Source organism: Kryptolebias marmoratus, linkage group LG19 (assembly GCF_001649575.2).
Source record: "Kryptolebias marmoratus isolate JLee-2015 linkage group LG19, ASM164957v2, whole genome shotgun sequence".
Classification (NCBI taxonomy): Eukaryota; Metazoa; Chordata; class Actinopteri; order Cyprinodontiformes; family Rivulidae; genus Kryptolebias; species Kryptolebias marmoratus.
Window position 1 is genome coordinate 10,241,117 of NC_051448.1, and position 23,869 is coordinate 10,264,985.

The following is a 23,869-nucleotide window of genomic DNA, read 5'->3' on the forward strand; positions in this document are numbered from 1 at the left end:
ACTTACTGCCACGCCCTGCTGTAAATGCTGCAATTTGTAAAGTATCTTAATTTCTCTCAAATACACTTATCTATTAGAAGTATTCATGAGTGGTGATAAAAATTGTTAACTTCTACATTAATGTATGTTGCAAAGGTTTAGCTGACATGGTTGACAGGATCGTAAAGCGAAGGTTGAAACCGATGAAAACGTGACGAGCGCCCCCTGTAGGCTGGCTGCAGTACAAGTCCGTGTAAACGAATGGGACTAAAAAAGTAAATAATACACTTCACATATTTTCTTCTGTTAATTCACGTTGTTCCTACCTTTCTGCTGTATGTTAAAATACATTTTTTTCCCCTAAAACGTTTAGTTGTAATTAGCCATTTGATCCTTAAATATCTCCATGATTGTGTCTGTGGTGGTGGGGATGTGAGGGGGAGTAGGCGGGGCTTACAGCCCCACATGCCAACTGCGCAGACTCTGGCTCCATAAATGGAACATTAGGCTTCAATTGTGGCCAACATGAGAATGAGAAGAGACAACCTCCACCTTAAGAACCAAAGCCGTTATACTCAGTAGAGAAAACAAAGACTTAAGCATTCATGGTTGCAAAAGAAAAATGTGTCTGAAATATTTTAATATAGCAAAAATATACATTTTCCCCATTACACATGTAAGCACACATGAAGCAGAGGCTGCCATCTAAGGCGCCTAGGATTATTATTAATTAACAGAACAAATACAGTAGGCCTACTGCTGGAAGCACAGTGAGAATTACTTGCTTAGTTTTGAAACGCTATTGACTGTTTCTCTTAACAACTGATATTGTTTTACACACACACACACATACATACATATATATATATTTTTTTTTTTTTTTTAAAGAAAGAGAGAGAAAGAGAGAGAGAGTACACAATACAGGTTGGTAGCTTCTCTTCTCTCTTTTTTTCTTCAGTGGAAAGCTGCCAGTCCACGAATAAGTACAAGCATAGAGAAGCAAAAAGAACCTGCTCTTATAAGCTTTACTTAATTAATTTCTGTCTGGATCTGGGCTGTGAGCAGTCATTTGAGGACACTACTGCAAACTATCATAATGATGAAAAAACATGCACAGGTAAATTCAATTCAATTCAAACTGCTTTCTGCCATGTGTGGATTTTGTCTTGAGATGATTTTGAACATCATAATTTTTCAAATAATATCTTTTTTCTTTCATGTTTTTTTTTTTTTAAATATTTGTCTCTTTGCCCAACTTCATTCCTGAATCAATTCAAAGAATATGAAAGAGTTGTTTGAGAGTGAAAATGATGCAGAAACGTGTTTAAAAAGTTGCTGTTTTTCAAGCGTAACATTGACCAGTATTCAGACATGTTTCGATTAAACACAAACTGACAGCAGATGAGACTGAAGGCAGCAAAGCAAAATAATAACCAGTTCTGGTTTCCAGGCAACAGTTGTTTGGTCACCCTTTGTCAGTAGATTCAGTGCTAGAGGAGGGATTGTTCATTCATAAGCTAAACAGTCACATGAAGTGCTCGGTAACTCATATCAAAAACCAAGTAGGTATCTACCACTGAAAAGGATATGAAAAAACCACACCTCACATTATTTTTCAGATATTTCTTCTACAGCTTTAAATTCACCAAAACGACGCCAAAACAAAAGTACTCCTGCTTGAGCCAAACGCAAACTATTCAACCTCCGTTCTATTTTCGAGAGGACTACCTGTAATGAGCTGCTCGAAAATATCAGTCGCCGGATGCATTTATTCACCCATGTGCGCTGAGAGGTTTCAGAGTAATGAGACACCTGCTATTAGGGACAAAAAACAGCAGGAAAAAACACAGGACTTCACACGAAAGTCCCCTTTTTTTCCTTCAAAACAGCCCTCTTTTGGGGAAGCGAACCCCAACTGTCAACCGTTGGCCAACACAAACAGCAGAGCTGCATAAGAGCAAACACCTGGCCGCACGCTTGTACACAAACACCAGGCGGGAGGTGGAGTGACTCACCTCTCGATTAACCACTGCCCTTATAGTGATATTTAACAAGAACAGAATCTGGCTATGTTTCTAATAGGAAGAGAAAAGGTTATTATTAAGGAAGTGAATGGAAAGAGAATTTCAACAAAATAAAGCAAAGTAGGGGGGAGGATGAGTCAAGTTTTAAATGGTTATGGGTGAAGAGTTGCAGAGTAAAAATTACATCAAATGTGTAGAGGAAACTGTGGTGGAGAATATTAAAAACAAAGCATTTCCTTGAAAGCTGGATAGAGACATTACACATCAATTCACTCGCAAATGTGACCCAGTTCTTCCAAGGAAAACAGCAGCGATACTTCCACACCTTCCACACACACTGTCACCCGCACAAAAGGAGTGAATTTATCTCAAGGGGAGTCATCAGATAAATGTGTGTGACCCACTGTTTTATAACAGCTTCACTGCAGATGTCAACACGACCTCGCTTCATTGTAATTACTCTGTTAAACGCTCGCTTATCAGCTCATTAAAATGAAACAAAGAGTTTAGCATTAAGATACAGTTTGAAACACAGGTGGCTGATGAGAAATTACATTAAAACCTGAGAAATTGCATTTTCACAGAAACTGCAGAGTGAATACTGAGTGCTGATTTGCTGAAACCTGTTGAAGAATGAATTAATGGAAATGTTGAAGCAGAACCGAAGCTAAACTCAGAAAATCATAACTAAAAGCTACAATTTGCAAAACTGTAGGTAAATGCTAAAAATAGAGGGTAACTAAGAGCTAAAAGGAGCATAAAAAATAAAGTTAGCAGAGGTTGAATTCAGAGAACAATGTTTTTGAAGGAATTGAGGAAATCTAAGTGTTGCTATTTCTATCTATGGAGATCCTTTTTGTAAATAAAAGGTAAATAATTATAAAAAGTACAAATGCTAAAAGTCACAGAACACTTTTTCTGAGTGAGCTGAATGTCTTGATGTACTGTATGGATGGGTAAAATAGCACAAAGTATGTGCAAGTAGTTTAATTGCCAAAAAAAAAAATACATGGAAGAAACTATAAACAGGAAAATGGAGTAAATGCTGAATTACCATTTCTCACACAACACTAGTATTGATCGTATTGGATGTTTGTGCATAATCCTGCTTTAGATGGCTGAAGGTACACAAAAGCATACTTCACATTTCTCTAAATAAACAACTCAGACATCCAAAGGAGCCTTGGAGTTTAAACTGTTCTTCAACAAGACCTGATTGGATGGCATTCAAGACTTTGGAGTACATTGGGACCTTTTACTGATGGGCCAAAATCATAATAATAATAAAAAATAGGTCCAGGTTTCTCACCAGGTCAAAACATTTTGCATATCATGAAAGATCAAATCCAGCAAAGAAGACTCAGGACTGTTAAACAGCTAGACTCTTACTTCAGACAAGATCAGGACATTTACCTCCAAAAACTCCTTAATGTTTACAGATTGTTGTTAAAAGAGGAGGGAATGCTTCAGTGGGAAATATGACCCTGTCCTAACGTTGTTGAGATGTTCTGCTGCTATAAAATTCTAAATAATGCAATTTAATTATTTGATATATTTGCTGTGTTCAGTTATGAATAAAAAATGTGTTTCAAATTTATTTACAGTTTACACATTGTTTCAACTTTCTTTCTGGAATTGGGGTTGACAAATCAAACAAATTTCACATCTAATTATTTGTTAAGGCCATTAAGGACAGCTTAAATGAAAGTGTCTAAAAGATTTCTCATTTACCATCTTACTGGGCGTTGTGTAGAACGAAGCTGCTCGACCCTCAATACTTTCTCGCAAAGGAAAAAACCTGGGATTCTGACGCAAACCTGCATCATTTATACATCTTCAGTGCTCTCAGGAAGGATCAACAAAGCAGAAGTCCAAAAGTTTTCGAGGCTCTTGTCACTTTAGGTGAAATACTGTATGTCATTACTGGTGTCTTGACATCAGCGCAAACTTATTAAAACAGCTCTGCAGGGTTTGACAACACAAAATATAGGTTTTACCCCATTCGACTGATTTAAATGCAACAAATTTGTTTGTTAATTTAGCATTTGCCGTGTTTTGCACCACATGTTAACCCATCCCTTCCCCGTTCTCACAGCCTCACACTCACATGGCCCCAGTGCACAGTCCAGTTGCCAGTCAGGCTACATAAATGTGGGCAACAGAGAACATTTCACATTTTTCTAACACCTGCGCTTAAAAGCTGAAAAGAGAGTGAGAGGAAAGAGAAAAGATGAAGTGTGAGGTGGGAAAAAAAGGGAAGTGGGGTGGATAATGGGTGACAGAATGAGAGGAAAAGGAACTGGTGGAAAAATGAACAATAACAGAGGCTGAATGGAAGGAACATTTAGTTTTTGCAGGACTGAAAACAGCAGAACTCACAGGCACCACATAAATGCTTACAAGAATCAGATTATCGCATTGTAAAAATAAATAAATGTTTAATTTAATACTGGGTCACAGTAGTAAGTTGACATCTTACAAAAACCTTCATACAAAATAAAAGAAAACGCAACTCTAAATTATGGGGCACAGCTTAAAAAAATAAAAAAACAAAATAAAAAAATAAAGAAATTTATAAAAAAAAAAACTGATTGGCCTTCAGGGGGAAAAATAATCTACACATACTTAATATTTTAAATAAAATGTAACATCAAATTAATTTTTGGAATGATTAAAGGAAGAAAAAATAATCACTGAAATGACCCAATGATTATAATCGATCAAACGGAATAAATTAAAAAAGAACATTATGGAGGAAGTCGATCCTAAAACATCCATTTGGATTGTGTGCTTTTAAAAAAAGTGCAGATAAAAGAAGGCATTACAGAAGATTGGTACCAACATTTAGGATCCTTTTAAATCATTTGACATGATTGGAATTTATAAAGTCAGAACTTTCAATCTTTAAAAGGCTGTGATTAAAATTAAATTACTGTTGGAAAAACATAAATAAAAGTTTACAGCTTCTTGAGGCATGTCTGCATTGATCAAAAACAACTAGCTAATATAAGCTAACACGAACAATAAAAAAACTCTACTTATCTTTTATTATTACAAGTGTTTATAGATCTTCAGTAACTTAAATATCTTGGAATGAAACAGAAATCTCTTTTTCTCAACTGGAGCCACAAACAGAAATCATTTGACAGAAAGGACGCTGTCGTCGCTGAACTGAAGCTGATCCTCGTTTCTTTTCTCGCTGCTTTCGGCTCCCGTTGTCTCGCTCTCACATGTATCTGTTCTTGACGTACTCCCGGTACATCAGCACGTCGTCCCTACACAGCGCCCTCACCTGGCCCTGACCTGCCATCACGTGGCTCTCGAACACGTCGCGGCTGTCCCTGTCCACCTGCGGAACAGAAATGGCGTAGACGCTGTCGCCTGGGAAGCGCGAGACCGGAACCCTGCAAAAGAAAGAGGGACACAAACGATAATAGACAAACGAGAGAAAAGCGCATCAAGAACGACTAAAAGCTTATTTTTCAAACCAAGCGTAGGGTTTCTTTCCATTTGCCAGGAGACAAAAAAGAAACGGAGGGAAAACTATTTTTAATCTGACCAACAAAACAAAACTGTGTGAAAACCTGCTGCTCGAAGCGGCGCTTATTGGCCCTGGCTGTTAATGGAAGAAACACAAGGATGGTTGGAGACGGGTGTTTTTACAGCAGAATTGCTCATGTTTTCTCAGAAACTAAACACTAAATCATGTCTCTTCATCTCCAGAATGGATTAACGGCTGCATGCTTGTCAGATTGTCCGCTTAGTCGGACGGTTCGGCAGCAGCTGGGGATCGGAAAAAAGCCGCACCGGAGACGTGGCTGCATTGCAGCAGATGTTATAGTAGACTGAAGGGTCCTTGAGATAAATATCAATTTGAGTTTTTAATGTGAGTTAATGCTTTGACTAGACGGTACAAACAGTTGAATCAACTGCTGACTGAGAGCAAAAGCTTACAAATTTATGGAACAGTGGTGTCCAATCCTGGTCCTGGAGGGCCACTAACCTGCATGTTTTAGTTGTTCCTCTGCTTTGACACGCCCAATTTGAATGAATGAGTGATTAACAGGTTCCTGCAGAACCTGAAGACCTGCTGAAGAGCAGAGAAACAACTAAAACCTGCAGGATAGTGGCCCTCCAGGTGCAGGACTGGACACCACTGATGTAGAACAAAAGCTGAAGCGGTCCAAGTCTGCACCCAAGTCAAACAAAGAAAGTATGAAGCCATGCTACCTTTTTTAAATGAAATGTCACAAGTCCGCTCGGTGTGCTTTTTGAGCTGAAGAAGAATATTATATTTAATGATCCAATTATCCTGTTCAAATAATTACAATTAAAGTCAACGTGTCATGTGATGGGGCTGCGAGGTGGGGCGGTGGTTAGCGCTTCACAACAACTTGAACCGCAGCATTTAGGGTTTTCTGCAGGCATGTAAGGATTCTTTCCAGGTACCATAGTCAAAACAAAACAAAAACATGCATTTTTAGGCTAACTTTAGAGGATTAACTGGTTGAGAGGCTGCAGCTGGCATGGAGAAATATAAATGAACTATGAAAAGTTTAAAATTTCATTTAAGACAGCAACAATCCACTTTGGTCTTAGACTCATTCCACGAGCTGTTATCCCATCATATCAGTCAGTATTAAACTTTTTATCTATACAAACTGATGTCATTCAACAAGCTTTCTACAGCAGGTAATATATTGACTGTTCATACCTTCTACTTTAATCTACATCAGACAAAAAGGAATACTGTGCATCTCTACACCCAAGAGATGCCTCTCAACAGGATTTAGCCACAGTGTTCACATCCTTTCTGTTTTTAACTCCTCCAGTTGAGAAAGCTTTACCTATTCCTGATAAAACAATACAGAAGATTCACAGCAGGAGAGGACACGCATTTGGTGCGCTCCAACAACTAAGAATAGCCCTGTTGCATAACAACCAACACACCTGATGTACCCTGCGGTCCTGACAGGAAGGTGATGGACTAATGCACGCCCAGAGCGAGGAGAGGTAGAAGCATTAGAAGTGACAGAGATGTGGAAACTAAAAAAAAAAAAGATTAAAATAAGCCATTTCTTGGGGACTGAAACCCCACAGAGGTTGCCACGTGAAACTGTAGAAAAATAAGAAACATGCTAGTAAATTAAGGTAAATAAAGGTCTTTAATTCTTGATGGAATGCATATCACCCGTTGCCTTTCATGTCAGAGTTTTAAACAAAGATCTTAGGTCAATGTTTGTTAAAATGACTGAGTTATAGCTATTTCTGTAGGTTTGATTAAATGTGGTGGCCATCTTGATTACCTCCACCAAGGAGTTTATGTTTTTGGTAGAGTTTGTCTGTCTGTTTGTGGACAAGATTACTAAAAAAAGTTATGAACAGATTTTCATGAAATTTTCAGGAAACGTCAAAGGAACAAGTGATGAGACTTTGGTGTTCAAAGTCAAAGGTCAAGGTCACAGATCAGCCCGTGCTCCAACTCCACAGCTGGACACCTCATGGGTCCTGTTGATTTCAAGGTTCATGAGTTCAAAGGTCAAGGTCACAGGTAAAAACTTGTCTCTGCTCCTACATGTGACCTGTTTGTTGCCTCCGCCAAGGAGGTTTTGTTGCCAGTCGTGTCCGTTTGTTTGTTTGTTTGTTTGTCTGTTTACAAAGATCAGGTAAAAACTAATGAATGAATTAGGAGGAAATTTTCAGGAAATGTTGGGGTTGTCACAAAAAACAATGGATTAAATTTTGGTGGTGATCCAGATTATTTTTAATCACAATTTTTAATCACGCTGTGACCCTGGTTGAGGTTTGAGCTCTCTGAGTGCTTCTAGTATTAAAATGCACACGCTGGCTCATGACACACACACAGTGTGGTCGCCACTGTCCTTTTTATGCAGTGGCCTGTTGGAGTGGCAGCATGAGGGTGAGCAACACTAAGCGAGCGGGTTCGGTGGTGAGAGTGCAGCTGGAGTGGAGAAGAAGATCTGAACTGAAAGCTAAAATGGCCAACGCCAGTCTCCCTCTCCACACTGCCTTTGTGCTACAGAGGCGTATATTCAGTGGAAGGCTGCTGTCATCGAGCTGCTCCACTGAGAGATGTAAAAAATCCTTTGTTGCCCGGGCCATCAGGCTGCACAACAACTCAGCTGGAAGGGTTGGGGGGGAGGGAGGAGGATGGAGTGGGACCACGGACTAAGAGTAGACCTTACTTTATTACTGCTCACTTCTATATCTATTCCTTAAATTTTGTTTAAAAAAATAAATGCAATAGCTACTACTTTTTACTCGTGGATTGGTAGTTTTTATCATATGTTTGTTGGTTTTTAATCATAAAGTTGTGTGAATAAAGGCAGTTGGCAAATACTGAATTTCCTTCAGGATAATTAAGTATCATCTTATCTCATCTTTTGACAGAAGGTAAATAATGTTTGCACAGAAAAACGCAGAGACACATTAAAGACATTTGGTTTCCCAAAGTTTTCAGGTTCCATGTTATCTTCATTGCAACGTAAGTAATGCACCTCTCATATCTAAGCTACATTATTGCCTTTACTAACATAAGAAAGCACAACTCTCAGTTAAAAGGGGCCAGTCATTAACATGTCTGGGTATTCTGTTACTTTTGCTGATATTTACAGAACCTTTTAAAATGAAATATTTCTACAGAAGCAAATCCTACAATTACAATCTTTTTCAATTTTATATGGCCTTTAAAAAACTATTTATTTGAAAAATGCCCTTAGAGTGTAACTTTTTTTTGTTTGTTGTTGGTTGTTTTTTTTTTTTAAATGTCCTACAAAAAAAACTTTCTATTCAAGGACTCTTCTTACAAAGTGCCTGACTATAAATTCCTAACTGCACACAGACTGCAGCCTTTGTGTTCTCAACGTGCAGCACAGGAGGAATAAAAGAACTGCCACGTGAGATTAAATACTATATTTATACAGTTTATAACGTATATCTGCCAACGACAAGCTGCAAATAAACAATCCTGAACTCTGTTCTGTTACCAAAGAAACAATGTTTTCTACATTTGGCATAAACACCTCTTCTTGTATTATCCTTGGATGATCAAGAAAAGAGTAAATGGTCACATTTTCCTTTGCATTCGTTCTTGAGGTAAAGCCTCAAAATATTACAAATAAAAATTACTTCCTGGTTTTGTTTGCACTGCTTTAAACTTGAGTGGTTGGTACTGTCTGTAGGCAAATAACCTGGGTGTTTGGGCAGAGAAATTTGTTCTTTTTCTTTATTAGTAGAATAATAATGTTGATGCACCAGCATTTAACTGCTACTGCGAATCTAGGTAGAGCTCATTTTAAACACCACACTGTTTCCAGAAGCCTTGAACCAAAGCTATAGCAAATATGTAAAGATTCTTTTTCAAAAGAGGCTCCAAATTCTATCAATATAAAAGCACAAACAATGTTGGATTGAGGTTAAACTGAGGTTGACTTTTGACTTTGTTTATCAAAATGGTTGCAAGCCACAGTTTTGTGGAGTTGTGACAAAGGCAGCTTTTTATCAACAGGTATTTTATCTATTTGTACTTCTTTCAGACACTGTATTTGCTAAATACACCAATTTTAAACAACTTCTAATACGACAGTGTTTGACTGTTCACAGGGGTGAGGAGTACTGAGTTTGGCTACACGTGTTTTGGTATGAGTCCCAAATATTTATAAAAAAATAAAAAATTCAGAGAGCAATTTAGATCTGCAGACAAAAAGGTATGTCAATTTACCAGCTCAGAAAATAATAAATCAAATTTTTCCAGCTTTAATATCAAATCATGGTGCATCTGCCATCCTCAGACATGGGAGGTCCAAACTTTGTTTTTGTATATTTACCTCACTTTAGTAAAGAAAATTAGCTAATATTCCTCTATTTGAGCATTCATCTGTCTTTTATAGCCCAAATATATTGACTTGTTGTTGCACTTTAGTATTTTCCCATTAGCGAAAATAACAGAAATTAGCAGAAGCAAAAACAAGAGAAGTAAACATTTGTTTAACATTAGCCCATAGAAGCAACAGCTTTCATGTTAGTCAGTAAAAGCCAAAAGCTCAGGGTTCATGCAGCTGATATGTGAAGGCAAACGGTGCAATGGTGTCACAGTATCTGTTGTCTGAGGTGGTTTGTGTCATTTTTGCTGGTCATGCACATCATGAGTTCAGTAGCTTGTCACAAGCAGCAAAACTAGCATATTTAAAACAAGAAAAGAAGAAGAAAAGAGTCATCTGTAAGGCAAAACTAAATCCAAAATGGTAAATGTTACAGAAACTTCAAAAATTGTTCTAAAGTTAAGTAGATAAGCTGAAATTGTGCAGCTACATTTGTGTATGACAAATATACAACTTTTTATACAACTTTTCTTCTGATGCCATTCCTACTGTCTAGTGGTTTTATTTTCCAAGTAGTGACACCTATTGTTTAGGAGGAGAATTGGAGCTCGTCTTGGAGCACCAGTATTATCGATGTCTTCTATGTTGATGTCACGACTTGCTCAAGACATAATCTTGGCTTACATTACACATACTTTTTGATTTGTGGCGTAGTATTTATAAACCAGGTGCCAATTCAAAACAGGCTACATGACTACTTAACAACCTATGGCCCAACTGGAAGAGGTATTTCAAAATAAAACTGTGTTTATCTGACAGTTTGCACCAAGTTAGTCTGCATTTGGTTTGCTCTTTGTAGAATTGTAAATTACCTACATTTATGAAGCACTTTTCTAGTCTAATTGACCACTCAAAGTGTTTTGCACTAAAAATAGCATTTAGCCATGCACTCACATGCTCACACACTGATTAAAAGATCGGAGGCATCTGAGGACGATTACATCAGCTTGTGAAGAAGAGGAATATTAGTTTTTTTTAATGTTTCTCATGTTTTACTTACAAGGAAATGATGTTTGCCACATTTATCTGTTCTGTTTTCTCCACTGTGTGCTGGCTCTCGCCAAGACGTGCAAACCTACAGAAAGAAGAAAATATTACAAACACTGAGAAATATTCCTACAACTAAACAAGAGAAGGTACAAAGATAGCTGATAACAGTGTCACTGAGGCGCCAGGGAACTCTTTGCACTTCAGCATCATATTGTGTTCTGTGCCAAACAAGCCTTTTGGGGTCTTTAATGTTCAGATATCATCATCATAACTCATCTGACTTTCACCTCTCTGGTAATTTTTTACCCTCACAATGACACAATCCTGAGCAACAGCTGATCGGTCTCCCCCTGCTCCTGCTTGTGGTTTTCATTATTAATGCCCTGATTACAGCAGCTCTGGCCTTAGCGAACATCTTTAAAGCTGTTGCAAGCTCCAGCTTCAATAATGAACGCAATTTCATCCTTATTACGTGCCACTGTGGCAGAAGGATATGAGCGCCGTTCTTCAATGCAATTTGGAAGGTACAGTAATTCCCTCGCCGCGATCACAACTGTGCCTGCCAGCAAAATCAGATGAGATGCAAACAAAAAACAATGATGCCGTTGGCAAAACAAAGTGTGTAAGATGTTTTTATTATTACTATTTAGTCACAGGATCTTATTACAAGCAGAATAAAAATATTATTTAGCTTCATCTAAAAAAAACCAAACAAACAAAAAGAAACTGCCCTATTACTACAGTACTATATTTTCTTGTTGATGATCGAATCATTTACAGAAACATTGATGATAGTGTTGATATTTAAGGTTCAACATTGACTACGAAGAAAAGTCTATTACAGTCAGCTCTCACAGGTCTTTGTTGATTAAGTACTTCTTGCAATATATTAGGTGTTGGAGCTCTTTATTCGAAGAGAATAACTATTCTGCAGCAAAAGCTCCTAACAGTTTTGCTGTTTACATACAGTTGTATAAATGGAAAAATGTTTCTTCCAAGAAATAAGCACACACTGGTTACTTAAATGGACCAGTTTTCCTCCCTGAATTAGGGAACGCTGTATGTGAGACACACTAAAGACCCATCAAAAGTATTATTTTGTATCAAACATTCTGTTTGCTTCCAAAGAACAGAAAGTTATGTTCATTTTTAAGAGCCTGTGGATGTATTTCATCAACACTGCAGGGAGCATTCAGGGAGAAGGCAAAAGACAAAATGGAGAGGACACACAGGACAATACCTGAAGGGTCAAAGGTGGACAAAGAGAATTGAGTTCAGAGGTGTGATCCACAGAGCAGGGCAGAGCTGAGCAGGTCCCTCTTTTTAATGAACTCATACCACCCTGAGGGGTTAGCTGTTCATCCTGCACTTTTTTCCTCTTGAGGACTGTGTTTATCGCCAACGAAAATAAAAGAAAGGCTTTCGATGTTTTCCAATCATAGGTTATTAAAACACAAGACTGGGACTCTTCCATTTTTCCATTTATACGCATTAAAAAAAGCTGACAAAAGAATCCGTGCACTAACTGCACCCAGAGTTCTGTAGGTCAGACATAAACCGATCCAGAAAAAAAAGAAAGCACACCCACGGCACTGTGATAATTACTTTCAGTAACTGTTTTTCTTTATACAGCTTAAAGTATTATCTTTAAATGGATAGTTCAAATCTTTGGAAGGGGAGTTCTGTGGAGAGGTTATGAACCATTCATATCTCACCTAATGTAGATAACTCTTTGAAAAAACCACAGTTTGAAGAAACAGTTTAATTCTGACCGAAGTGGCGAGATAACAGCCAGTTTGAGGGTACACACACACACACGTAAATTTGACATGTGATCTGTAAATGCCAGGAATGAACCACAGACTTTCTGAATAGCAATTGAACTACTCCATTACATGCACCACAGCTGAGAAGTGAATAATGTAAACCTAAATGTGGTGGCACTGTTTGAGTTACCTCTCATAGATGAGCATGTCTTCATCGGCGGGACATTTAGAAAGATCCAGACCGTAAGGTTCTTTAATCGTTTGATGCATCTGGATCTCCTAAAAAGTCGAGAAAAAAAAAAAAGATTACTAGAAAGTCAAGCTCACACTTTAAAAAGTTTATTTACACATTTTACTACAACCTCTAAAAATAGTGCTACAAAAAAAAATCCCTTTTAGGAGGCTTAATTTATAATAAAATCATACAGACAAGGGCATCAGATTCAGCTGCTTCTTCACAACTGATTCATTAATTCAGACCAGCCATGGAGGGTAATGTAGGCATATTTGATAGTAATTTGATTGGTCGTGTCTGATGAGGTGGTTTTATGTTTGTTCATGTTCGTGTCCAGTGGGCCTCCTGGGGTTCCTGCACACTGTGTCCACAGCTTGTAGAGACACCAAGAGTCATCGTGGCATTTCACCTAATATGTAACAGGTACCTCTTAAACAAAATAAACAGTCCTGACCTTTTAAAACTTGGACTCCACTAACCCTACGAAGTTACGGTGCGGTACCAAGGCACCAGTGCAGACCTCTAATGCCCAATGAGTTGCAAGTTGAGGCCTGCATGGAACAAATGTGTTTGTCAAACACAATTCAGAGATATTTTATTGGAGAGCTTGAAAACTTAGAGGCCGAGTTAACACTTCAAACTTGATGATTTCCTAAAATGTTCTTTAAACATTTTACAGTTGATAACAGCACAAGTTTTATCAAGAGTATGGACTACAGTTTCCAGCAGGTGGTACACAGAAAGGTAATATCCACAGAAACAATGCCCTGTGGCTGCATGCATTCTCCGGATAAGCAATAGTGCTTAACTTTGTAAACCAAAAGTAAAAATGTAAATATACGGAGAACAATAACACCCCAAGGCTGTCTTTAATGAGGCCGTGCTCTGATAAGAAAGACCATTTTGCAGAACATATAAAAACAAGGTTCTTAAAAGGGAAAAAGGGGGGTTTGATTAATGTGGCCCAATGAGGAATAATTACAATAAGGTATAAATTATTACCCAGGATAATTTATCACAAGGCTGTGTCAGAGTGACTACAACACGTAAAAAAAAAAAAAAAATAAAATCAGAAGGATTTTTACTCATGTGAACATGATTCAATGTTCAGCTGTTTAGAAAGCAACTCGGCAACATGAAGGAAATATCAATTAATCATTAAAAAAATGATTTTAACATGAAGCTGACTGTTATATAAAGAATCACTGAGATTTTATTGTAGAAATGCATTTCTACAGTATGCACTTTTAGAACTGCCCAGCTGTTGTTTTCTTTTGCAGTGAATTGGAAAAACTCATTTACCCTCTTGTGGTATTTTACATACTGGGATTGAAAAAAGAAATAAATCCCCCAAATATCAACACACTAAACAATGTAAAAAAACAAAGTAAAAAAACAGCTCAGGGAACTGGACAAAACATTCACATACAATATAAAATGCGAATTAGTAAACGTTATCTGTCTGAGGAAATCGTCAAAAACCTTCACCTGATCGTATTCTCCCATCCTGAGCAGCACATTGGTGACAACGGAAAGAAACGATTCCATTTTAACTGGAAGGAACCTCCATCAGAACCAGGTTCAGCCCATCTACCTCCATCTTGCTTCTAACATACAAAGCTCTCAACAACCAAGCTCCATATTAAAGATCTTACAGCACTTGGCTCTCAGACTGCAGGTTTACTTGTGGTTCCTAGAGTTTCTAAATGTAGAATGAGAGACAGAGCTCTCAGTTACCAGGCTCCTCTCTTGTGAAACCAACTTCCAGTTTCTGTCACCCAATTAAGACTTTCCTTTTTGATAAATCCTACAGCTAGGGGTGGCTTGGATTTCCTGAGCCAATCCTTAGTTATGCTGCTGTAGGCTTAGACAGCTGAAGGACAAATTAACCACATTTCCTCACTTGGCTGCTGTCTTTCCTTTCAGTACTCCCCATGTTTGTACATGCAGATATTGCTGCCATTAATCTGTGCTTTTCTTTGTTTTTCCTCCCATAGAAATTTACACTTGGACCGTTTCTTCTGTGTTTGTATGCGTCTCTTTCCGGTCCTTTCAAAACCCAGCCAGCACAGACAGATGGACACTCATTCTGAGCCCAGCCCTGCTTTCCACTGTCACTGCAGTGGTTGTTCAGGATCAGGATGGGCAACTGCAACATAGAGAAGATTCAACGCCCACTTTAGACGAAGAAATCTGAAGATTCTCAGGGTACGGGATTGAATAAAACTTAAGGTTTATTTGATGCACTTTGTTCCAGAAATGGACATTTTATAATTATTAATCATTCAATGTGACTAAAATAAACTATATTTTATTTGGATTAACTGGCATGTATATTGATCACAATATAATTTAGCTCCATGACCCCCTGGCCCTCCTAATTTTGACTACCTTGAGTGGTATTTAGGAGGAGCTCTATTATTCTCCGAGTTACATAAAAGGTCACCGTCTTCTTGGCATAATACGAGTTCTGAAGGTGAACTTTTATGCCATGTTTTAAACTAAAAAAAATCCTTTGAGGACTCGGAGAAGCTTGTTATATAACAGCACATACAGGAGCATTCAAACAGCAGCTTTATTTGTCTCTGACTGTTCTCTGACTCTACAGTAATAAATTCAAGCTAATGTTGGAGGACAGAATGAATCAGGTTGTTTCAGAACCAAATCCAAGAAATGGCAGCTGTGAACACACACACACTCACACAAACGAAAAACAAACACGATAAACCAAAACAAAACAAAATAAATCCACACGCAATCCCTGTTCAGACTACCAGAACACACACTCTGGCATGGACACCTTTTTATGCTGTATATCTAACACAGACGAGTGGTATACATGAACATGTCCTTGCTCATACGCTCGCATACACGACAAGAGCACACATGGACCCCTTTACAGTGGCGGCATACTAAATGAGCGCATGTAATTTCATGGCAAACGCAGTCCTGATCTTATGTTTAAATATTTCAGCAGTTGTGTGTTGTGCTGGCACCCAGTCATTTCTCAGGGACAGGCCTGCAGGCAGCGACACGAGATGTGTGCGCCTGACACGTGAGCTCGATGTCCAGCCTGAAATCCATAAATTCATGACTGACTCATTGCTCAAGGTCCTGACATGACAGATAACTGAGTGACAATTCATTACAAATCTGGAGTGGAGAACAGATGGAGAGAAAAGGAGAGGCTTTTTTAATTAATTCTGAGGATTAGAAATGGACTTGCTGAGATTTTTTTCCAACACGTGTTCTCTGCAAAGAGAATTAAAACCATGTTAGCTGAAAAATGTCGAAGATTTAATTTTGCTCTTTTACTTCATTTCTGGCACCTTCATTTCTCATCTAGACCAGCAGTTCCCAACGGTGCAGAGTTGAAGTTTACAAATATTATTAAATATCCAATTAAGCAAAGGACTAACGATGACTCTGTCCCAACAACCTTTATATTATTATTATCATCAGCTATTCATAGATACTGTTTTTATTTTTTATAACAATCAGAGCTAAAATATGTCATTTTAAATTTCTCCTAATGTATTACAACCTCAACCCCAACTTTGGGAACATATTTTAAACTCTTTCAAATTTTTCCACATTATATGGTCCTGACCAATCAAACACAAAACTCCAAATGGCAAAGCAAAAGCATTAGCACAGAAACTCAGGGGCTGCTGGAGCTGCAGTTCCTCGTTGCGATGGCTCAAGGACATTGGAACATAACTCAAAAAAATACTGTATTTTTTCACAAACTAGGATGCTAACAAAAGCATTGGCAGAAATGAAATCTCAATTAGTTTCGATTTACATACAAGCTAGTGTTAGTATACCAGCACATCTAGCTGAAACAGGAAGCTGGAAAACGTCCAGGAGCCATTGCTCCAAAAGAAAAGGCAATGGCTCATGAAATGCTTTGATTTCTTTCCCCTCTTCTTTTCCAGCTGGCAACCATTTAGGCACATAATTATTGTAGAGCATGTTATGTAGTTGGAACATAGGTTTTACTAATAATGTAGCTTCAGTTAGTTACCACTATACTAAACATATCTATGGCAATGAGTCATATTCTGCCAGTGCTCATCTTATGGGCACAAGTATGGAAAATACGGAGCAATATCACTATTATTTGAATTCATGTAATTATTATATCATGTGTTAGTATTTGCTATGAAAAATATTTACCTCAGCTCCTCCTAAAAAAAGTGGTCTTTTGCTGAATTACTGCCGATCTTTCCGATGACACTTTCTCTCGTTCTTATTGGAGGACACAGTTTGACTCAACCAGATTAGATGGGAAGCCTGGGTAAAAAGTCATTTTCAGCTTTCTTCAGAAATAATTTGCCACGTTCAGCTTATGACTTTCCCAGAAGCTATATCTGTTTTCCCACCCTGAATTTAACAGGAATACTACTAAACCCCTCATTTTCCACTATGTACCTGTGTAACGTGGTGAAACTGATATTTTTTTGTGTGTGGCTATAAAAGTACTAACTTGACAAAAAGGTTGGCTTTAAACTTTCCCATTTTGACAGTGGCACAAAAAATGAAGCAATGCCTGACCTTTATCTTGTTGGCATCCTTCCATATGAAGCACCAAAACATGATGTAAACCAAGATGTAATAAAAACTAAATGCTGCTTCATCATTGAGCCAAGAAAATTGTTGAGGACGTGGCAACAAACAACATCATTTTTGAAAACAAATTAGAGTGAATCACAGCCATTTTTTATGTAAATTGGGACGCAGAGTAAGAGTGAGAGGAGCTGGACTCACCTAATTCTCGCTGATATATTGACGCCCTTCATAACACCTGTAACCGTAACAACAGAACAGCAGCTGCACTCAACAATTTACATGTTTGTTTGGATTTTTAAACTCTAAAAGAAAAGCTATTTAAAGTCTATCTTCTCGGGTACACTGGAGCCATCCTGTTGACACAGTGACAGCCTACCTGTGCTGATTAATGTGCTTGTTGTTCCTGCTGTAATTCGCAATCTGGGTCAATGGGGGATGTAAACGTGCGAACAGTCCAGCTGGGCCGTGAAACAGATACGGATACAGAGATGACAGGTTGTGAAATTTTCTCACACCTTTTCCACACACACACACACACACACACACACGCACACACAGACACAAACACACACCATATGGTAACCTATATAGTTAGAGGTGTTCGTGGATAAAGCTGCTAAGAAAAATTTTATAGACATAATCAGCACTGGTAAAAAAATAAAAATAAAAAAGTAATTTTTTTTACTTGTTTCACACAAATTTGCATCTTGCAATTAAAAGTGGATTTAAGTTTAGATTCAGATTAGCACCAGTGTTTTCAAAATTGGCCAATGTTTCACCAAAGAAAGAATGATAAACATTTAGGAGGAATGTAAACATTTTTTATATTTTTTATATTTTAGTTTAGCAAATCCTCCATGGCTTAGCTGTGGTAACGAGTTTCAGTTGTGGGAGGGTCCTATGAGCATGTGTATCTTTGTATGGCTCTAAACACTCATATGAAGAATATTAAATTACCAAATATATGCAGAAAAATGCACACTGGCAGAGCATGTTGTCTTAATAAACATAAAAAAACACAATATGCTGTTTAGGACAGACAATATCCACAAAATTAGATCAACCCACTTTTTGTCAGTTTTAAGCAGTTTGAAAATTTTTCAGACTTTCATTTATTTTTCATCAATCCATTAGCTACAGTGCATGTCCTCCTGCATCTATCAGGGATGGCTGCAGCACCCTCAGCACCCCCACTTTCCACAGCCTTGCTCCATGGTAAAGCCAAGCAACACCAGTACTGACTGACAAAATATATTTTGTACCGGAATACAACAACAACATACCAATAATTAAAGGCAACCATTACAATGTGGATTTTTGTGAGTTTTAGAAAAGCAGCACATAAAAAAGATATTACCATAACATTAATGTCACTTTTTTTTAGTTCATTCTCTGTGAAACCAACATTAACACAAAGCCCTCCTGTTTTGAGCCTCTGCTCTGTCAAACAGGCTGATTAAGCTGATGTCTGACGCAAACAGAAACAGGGTATGAATTTCTCATGGAAGACTCAAGGGGGCTGAGGAAAATAAAAAAAAGTGTGACATCCTTAACTTGGAAGTGAAAATGCTGTTAAGGACTAAAATATAAGCTGTCTGTGCTGAGAAGACATCTCCCTGAAGTCTTTAGCAGACGTTACTTATATTTCGGGGATTGGAGATTCTCATTTGGAAGGAAGCAATCTGTTTTTCATAATAAAAACAAATTAGGCCCAAAGGTTATAGAGTTAATCATTTTGCTGCACATGCAATCTATATTTGAACTGGAAGAGCTGAAATCTGATCCCAAAGGATATCACATTTGATTGTTGCAGTAAGTTTTTGTTTTTTTTCTTGAGGTTTATATATTTTTTTGGCTTATGAATCTACAGTATTTTTTGAGGCAGTGGTGTGGTTTCGTACCTCCTGCGTGCGACTGCTCTCCCCAGACTCTGTTAGCAGTTTGATGGGGGTGGAGCGCTGGGACACGGAGCCCTCGTCATCCCGGTCCTCCTCAGAATCGTCCTCAGATGTACTGGTGATGGCCTCCTCACTTGGGGGAGGGGGCGCGCTGGCTGCAGTCTTCCTTTGGAGAACTGTCTCCTCCTTGCTGCTTTTCCTGTTGTTAATATAAACACAGATGACTATACAGTAGATATTTAAAAAAAAAAACAGATTAAACGTACAGTGGCATGTGCAGGATTGCTTATTCAGGTATAAAAGCATCCAATAAATGCCATCGGAACTTAATGAGTCAGATGTCTAAAGTGCTCCCCTTATTGGGCAGATATTATACTTCTGAGGCTCAGAGTCTTGGTTTCTATGTCCTGGTGAGTCAATTTCACTTAAAATCTCTCTCCCCCCCCCCATTTCAAGTGCTTATCCTAGCTCAATCAAATATAATGTGCCTGCTTTTCACAAAAGCTGTTCTAATTTCAGCAGTAACCAATTCAGTAAAATGTTTGAGAACCACTGATCTAGATTATTTCACTAAGCTTTTCAACCATTAGGATATATATTACAAAACAGTGGTGCAAGCCTATATTCATAGCTAACATAAACAAACTAGTCAAAGCCCTAACTCCAACTCTAGTTAAAGAACACAGTTTAAGAGTGATTGGTCAAGCCCATACATTGTGGTCTTAACCCTTCCTTTGCCCCAAAGCAATTAAATACAAATGAGAGAAAACATGAATTAGGTTTCCTTTGTGCATTTTGTTGCTAGCATGTTCTATAAAGACTCCACTAGTATTGTTTAAGTCGCCACAAGCTGGTTTTCTGACAACCATTTCAGTTTCCACAGGGGTTCTGGAAATATTCTCTACAGCATTTCTCTTTCCAGTTATTTCCATTTAGAGCCAAGACCATAATTTGCTTTGAACCACTCGTGTTTTTGACTTTCTCTGCTTTTATACTGTAGCATTAAAGCTTTGCAGCAAACTGTGATGGAAAATGGCTTCATCATGCTAAATAATGCCAACTCATTAGCTTCATGTTAAAGAAGTTATACTAATACATACAGTAAGCATAAGCATCAGGCTAAAATTTAAAATCTGGTCGGAAGTGAAGGCAACTGAAGCAAACTAAAATGAGCATAAGGGTAAAAAGTAAAAATCACAGTTTAAATTGTATTAGAGCACTAATATTGAATACACCCAGCAAAATAAAACATTTTACATCACAGACCCAAATCATTTCTCACTTTTTTTGTTCTCAACAGTTAGTTTGAAGTAAAGCAGTGACTCAGCCCTCAGCATTAGTCAGGTCATGCATATGTACTTGTGGTAATGTTGGGCTGCAATAATACAAAGATGATTAAAACCCACCAGGACATGAGGCTGGAACACCTAATTTGAAGCTGTGCATCGGTCTTTTTCCAAGCAATGTTTGTATGTATCAGTATTTATTTTAAAAAATACATGCATTTAAGAACGATTCATCAATGTGTTCGCTCAACAACAACATGAAAAAGGACAAAGCATTATTTCTGGTTACCTGAGAGCACAATGACTAATGAGGCTGTGTGCAGAAGGGCATGGTGACATGGGGATTTACCGCACTAAAATAAAAACAACCCAAAACAATAACATCCCACTCAAGTGCTGACATTAACAGTGGTTAAAGGAGCACTCACCCCAGAACTGATTTCCCCGTTTCCTCTGGTTTGCGAACTGTGAACGGACTTGGATCCACTCCCACTGACTTTGGCATAAACTCCCTTTAAAAACCCAAATATAAAGAAAGCTTTTTAACAGACAGCTGTTTGTGCCACAACAAGAAAAAGGTAATGGATGCTTGTTACACTGTTGAGTAGATTCTACATAAATGTTAAAGTAGTAATGGCATCACACAGCAGCAACAGGTTAAACCTTTAGGCTCTTGAAAACTTTAGATATTCTGCATGTGTGTAGCTACCTTGCAGAGTTGGTCATGGCAATGCAGAAAGTGTCATCAAAGGAGGTGAGCTCGTAAGGTTTAAAGAATTCTGTGTAGATGTCGATACTTTCATCAAAACGGTTTAGCCTCTTCACTTTCACCTTCTTCATTGTGTCTTCACAGGCGACTGCACCAAGACCCCACAGAAAAAGACAATGACAAACCCTACAAGACTTTTCCTCTATATATATATATTTTTTTGTTTGTTTGTTTTTTGTTTTTTTTTAAGAAAACAGAATCTATTTACACATCTCATAAAAAAATCAATAAAAGCAACAATGTTAAATGAAAGGAGTGGATCTGCAAGACTATAATGACACAAAAATCTGCACCAGATTTTCTACAGCAAAGACTAAATGTGGTAACTGTAGACAACCAGCAAATCTGATTTGGCTGTTAAAAAAATGTAAGCTGATCTGTTTGTGAGATCTGTTTTTGAGAAGTTTCTTGGCCTTGGACTGAGTAAAATACAGCCTAGCAGTGATTCCTAACCCTGATCCTCAAGGAACACTATCCTGCATGTTTTAGTTGATTCCCTGCTTTGACACACCTGATTTGAATGAATGAGTGATTAACAGGCTTCTGCAAACATAGAAGACGTGTAGAAAAGCAAAGAAAAAATGAAAACGTGCAGGCTTGTGTCCCTCAAGGACTAAAGATCAATCCATTATATGATGAAAAGAAAAGTTGTGCTTTTTCTTAAAAAAACACTGATTGTAGTAAATGCACATGAGTCTTTGGTGACATTATTGGTTAACTCCACCTTAATTCTACCTTAAACCCTAACAATTAAACATTTATGACTGCAGTATTTGATATGTTAACGGTACCTTCATCGTAGGGAACAGGAAGGTAAGATATGACTCCGTCTGACCACCACAGTGTGTAGCTGAGGACAGAAAAAAGAAAGAAAAACTATATATTAAAGAAGAACATTTTATGCTGATTGATGTGTTCTCTGCTGTCTGCACAGTCTCATCTGGGGCTTTGCTTAACCTAGATTTGAAAACTGTCATTTTTTGACCACCTACTGCAACAATACCTGAACACAACACACTCTTATTCAACGCTATGAATGAATGAATGAATGAATGCATTTACGGTGATTTTCTTTAGTGCGCGATGTGCTACTTAAGCCTGTGTGAGAGCAGAAGTTCAATATGTGCTTGCCAAATTGAATTCAGCTCCAGCCATGTTAATTTCTTGGAATAATGACTGAGGTTCCTGGATCCATTGTGGTGGCATAAACTAGTGGTCCGTGAAAGCAAATTAGGTCTACTTTTGTGTAAGCATGAAATCAAATGGAAAGCAAGAAACATGAACACACTCTTGTACACTTACACACATACGGCAAAAAATTCTGGGTCAAAAGCTGAAAGGAAAAGCAAGTTTGCCTTCCGTAGAAGCTGTTCAAATTTTAAATAAAATTCAGCGAATTGTACCTCATATAAACCTTGTGCCTAATTAAAACTAACAAAGCCATGACAAATGTTGACATGGACAAATGTTTTTTCAAGAAATACATTTTTAGTGTTGGAAAACCTTTTCACAAAAACTAGAACAAGAACACTTATCATAACGTTCCATTAGCTTTACTTTTTTAACAAGTATTTAGGAACTGTAGTCACAAATGTCTGCAGCTTTGACAATGTTTTGTTCTGCATTTTTTTGACAAAAGATCACAGCTCCTCAACATTTTGAAGAATCCTGTATGACATTCTTTGTTTTATGCAACTTTGCATGTTTTTAGATCACCAACAAGAAAACAGATGGTTCATTTTCCTCTTTAGCCCCAGACACAATTTTCAAAGGACACAAAAACAATTTCTCATTCTATCTAATCCAAAGACAGGGCACTGTATGTCACTTCAAACAATAATTCAGATCATTTGAAGTGGAGTTCTGCAGAAGGTAGGGGTGTAATGGTAGGCCTAAGTTACAACTTCACATGAACAGCAGCAATAAAACCAACAGCTAGAGGGAGGCTCTAATGTAATCAGTCAATCAGCAAGTTGAACTTGTCAGCTGGTGACTTTACTATAAACTAAAAACTAAAAAAGTCATGGTGTACTGTCTTACTCATCCAAATTGTTTCCTACAAGCCATTTTAAACAAAAGCTTTGATAAGCTACAAAACTGGAAGGTATCTTACTTTTGTTAAGAAACTAGTCCCAAAAAGCGGTGGGACCAATCGTGTGCATGTGGTGTGCTGAGCCGAGGACTGCTTGTTGCCATGCAGACAGTTTGTGGACTCAGACCACAGGACAAAGACCTCGGTGCATCCGGTCAGAAGGAAACACACACACACACACAAATACTGGAATTTGTGTGTGGGTTTCCACCGACAGAGTGATCACCCTGCAGACCTAGTATGGTTTTTATTTAATTCTCCGTGTGGCTCTCAGCATTCTGGCTGCAGCTGGAAAAACGAGCTACTCCCTGTATTTTCCGTCTTCCAGCAAACAGAATTGAACTTGGGTGCGGTCTG

General features: G+C 38.0%; 1 protein-coding gene across 2 annotated transcripts in view; it reads right to left on the minus strand.

Annotated features, from left to right (window-relative positions):
- Positions 1-604: 604 nt before the first annotated feature.
- Positions 605-23,869, minus strand: part of fig4a (FIG4 phosphoinositide 5-phosphatase a) — a 54,055-nt gene continuing 30,790 nt past the window's right edge. For both annotated transcript variants that reach the window (XM_037981512.1, XM_017423173.3), the window contains exons 18-24: positions 22,212-22,270; positions 21,361-21,508; positions 21,080-21,163; positions 19,369-19,564; positions 12,851-12,939; positions 10,905-10,979; positions 605-5,407 (exon numbers count right to left, since the gene is read on the minus strand). In XM_037981512.1, coding sequence (XP_037837440.1) covers positions 5,230-5,407; positions 10,905-10,979; positions 12,851-12,939; positions 19,369-19,564; positions 21,080-21,163; positions 21,361-21,508; positions 22,212-22,270 — 829 coding nt within the window. In that variant the 3' untranslated portion in view covers positions 605-5,229. The remainder of the gene's footprint in view (positions 5,408-10,904; positions 10,980-12,850; positions 12,940-19,368; positions 19,565-21,079; positions 21,164-21,360; positions 21,509-22,211; positions 22,271-23,869) is intronic.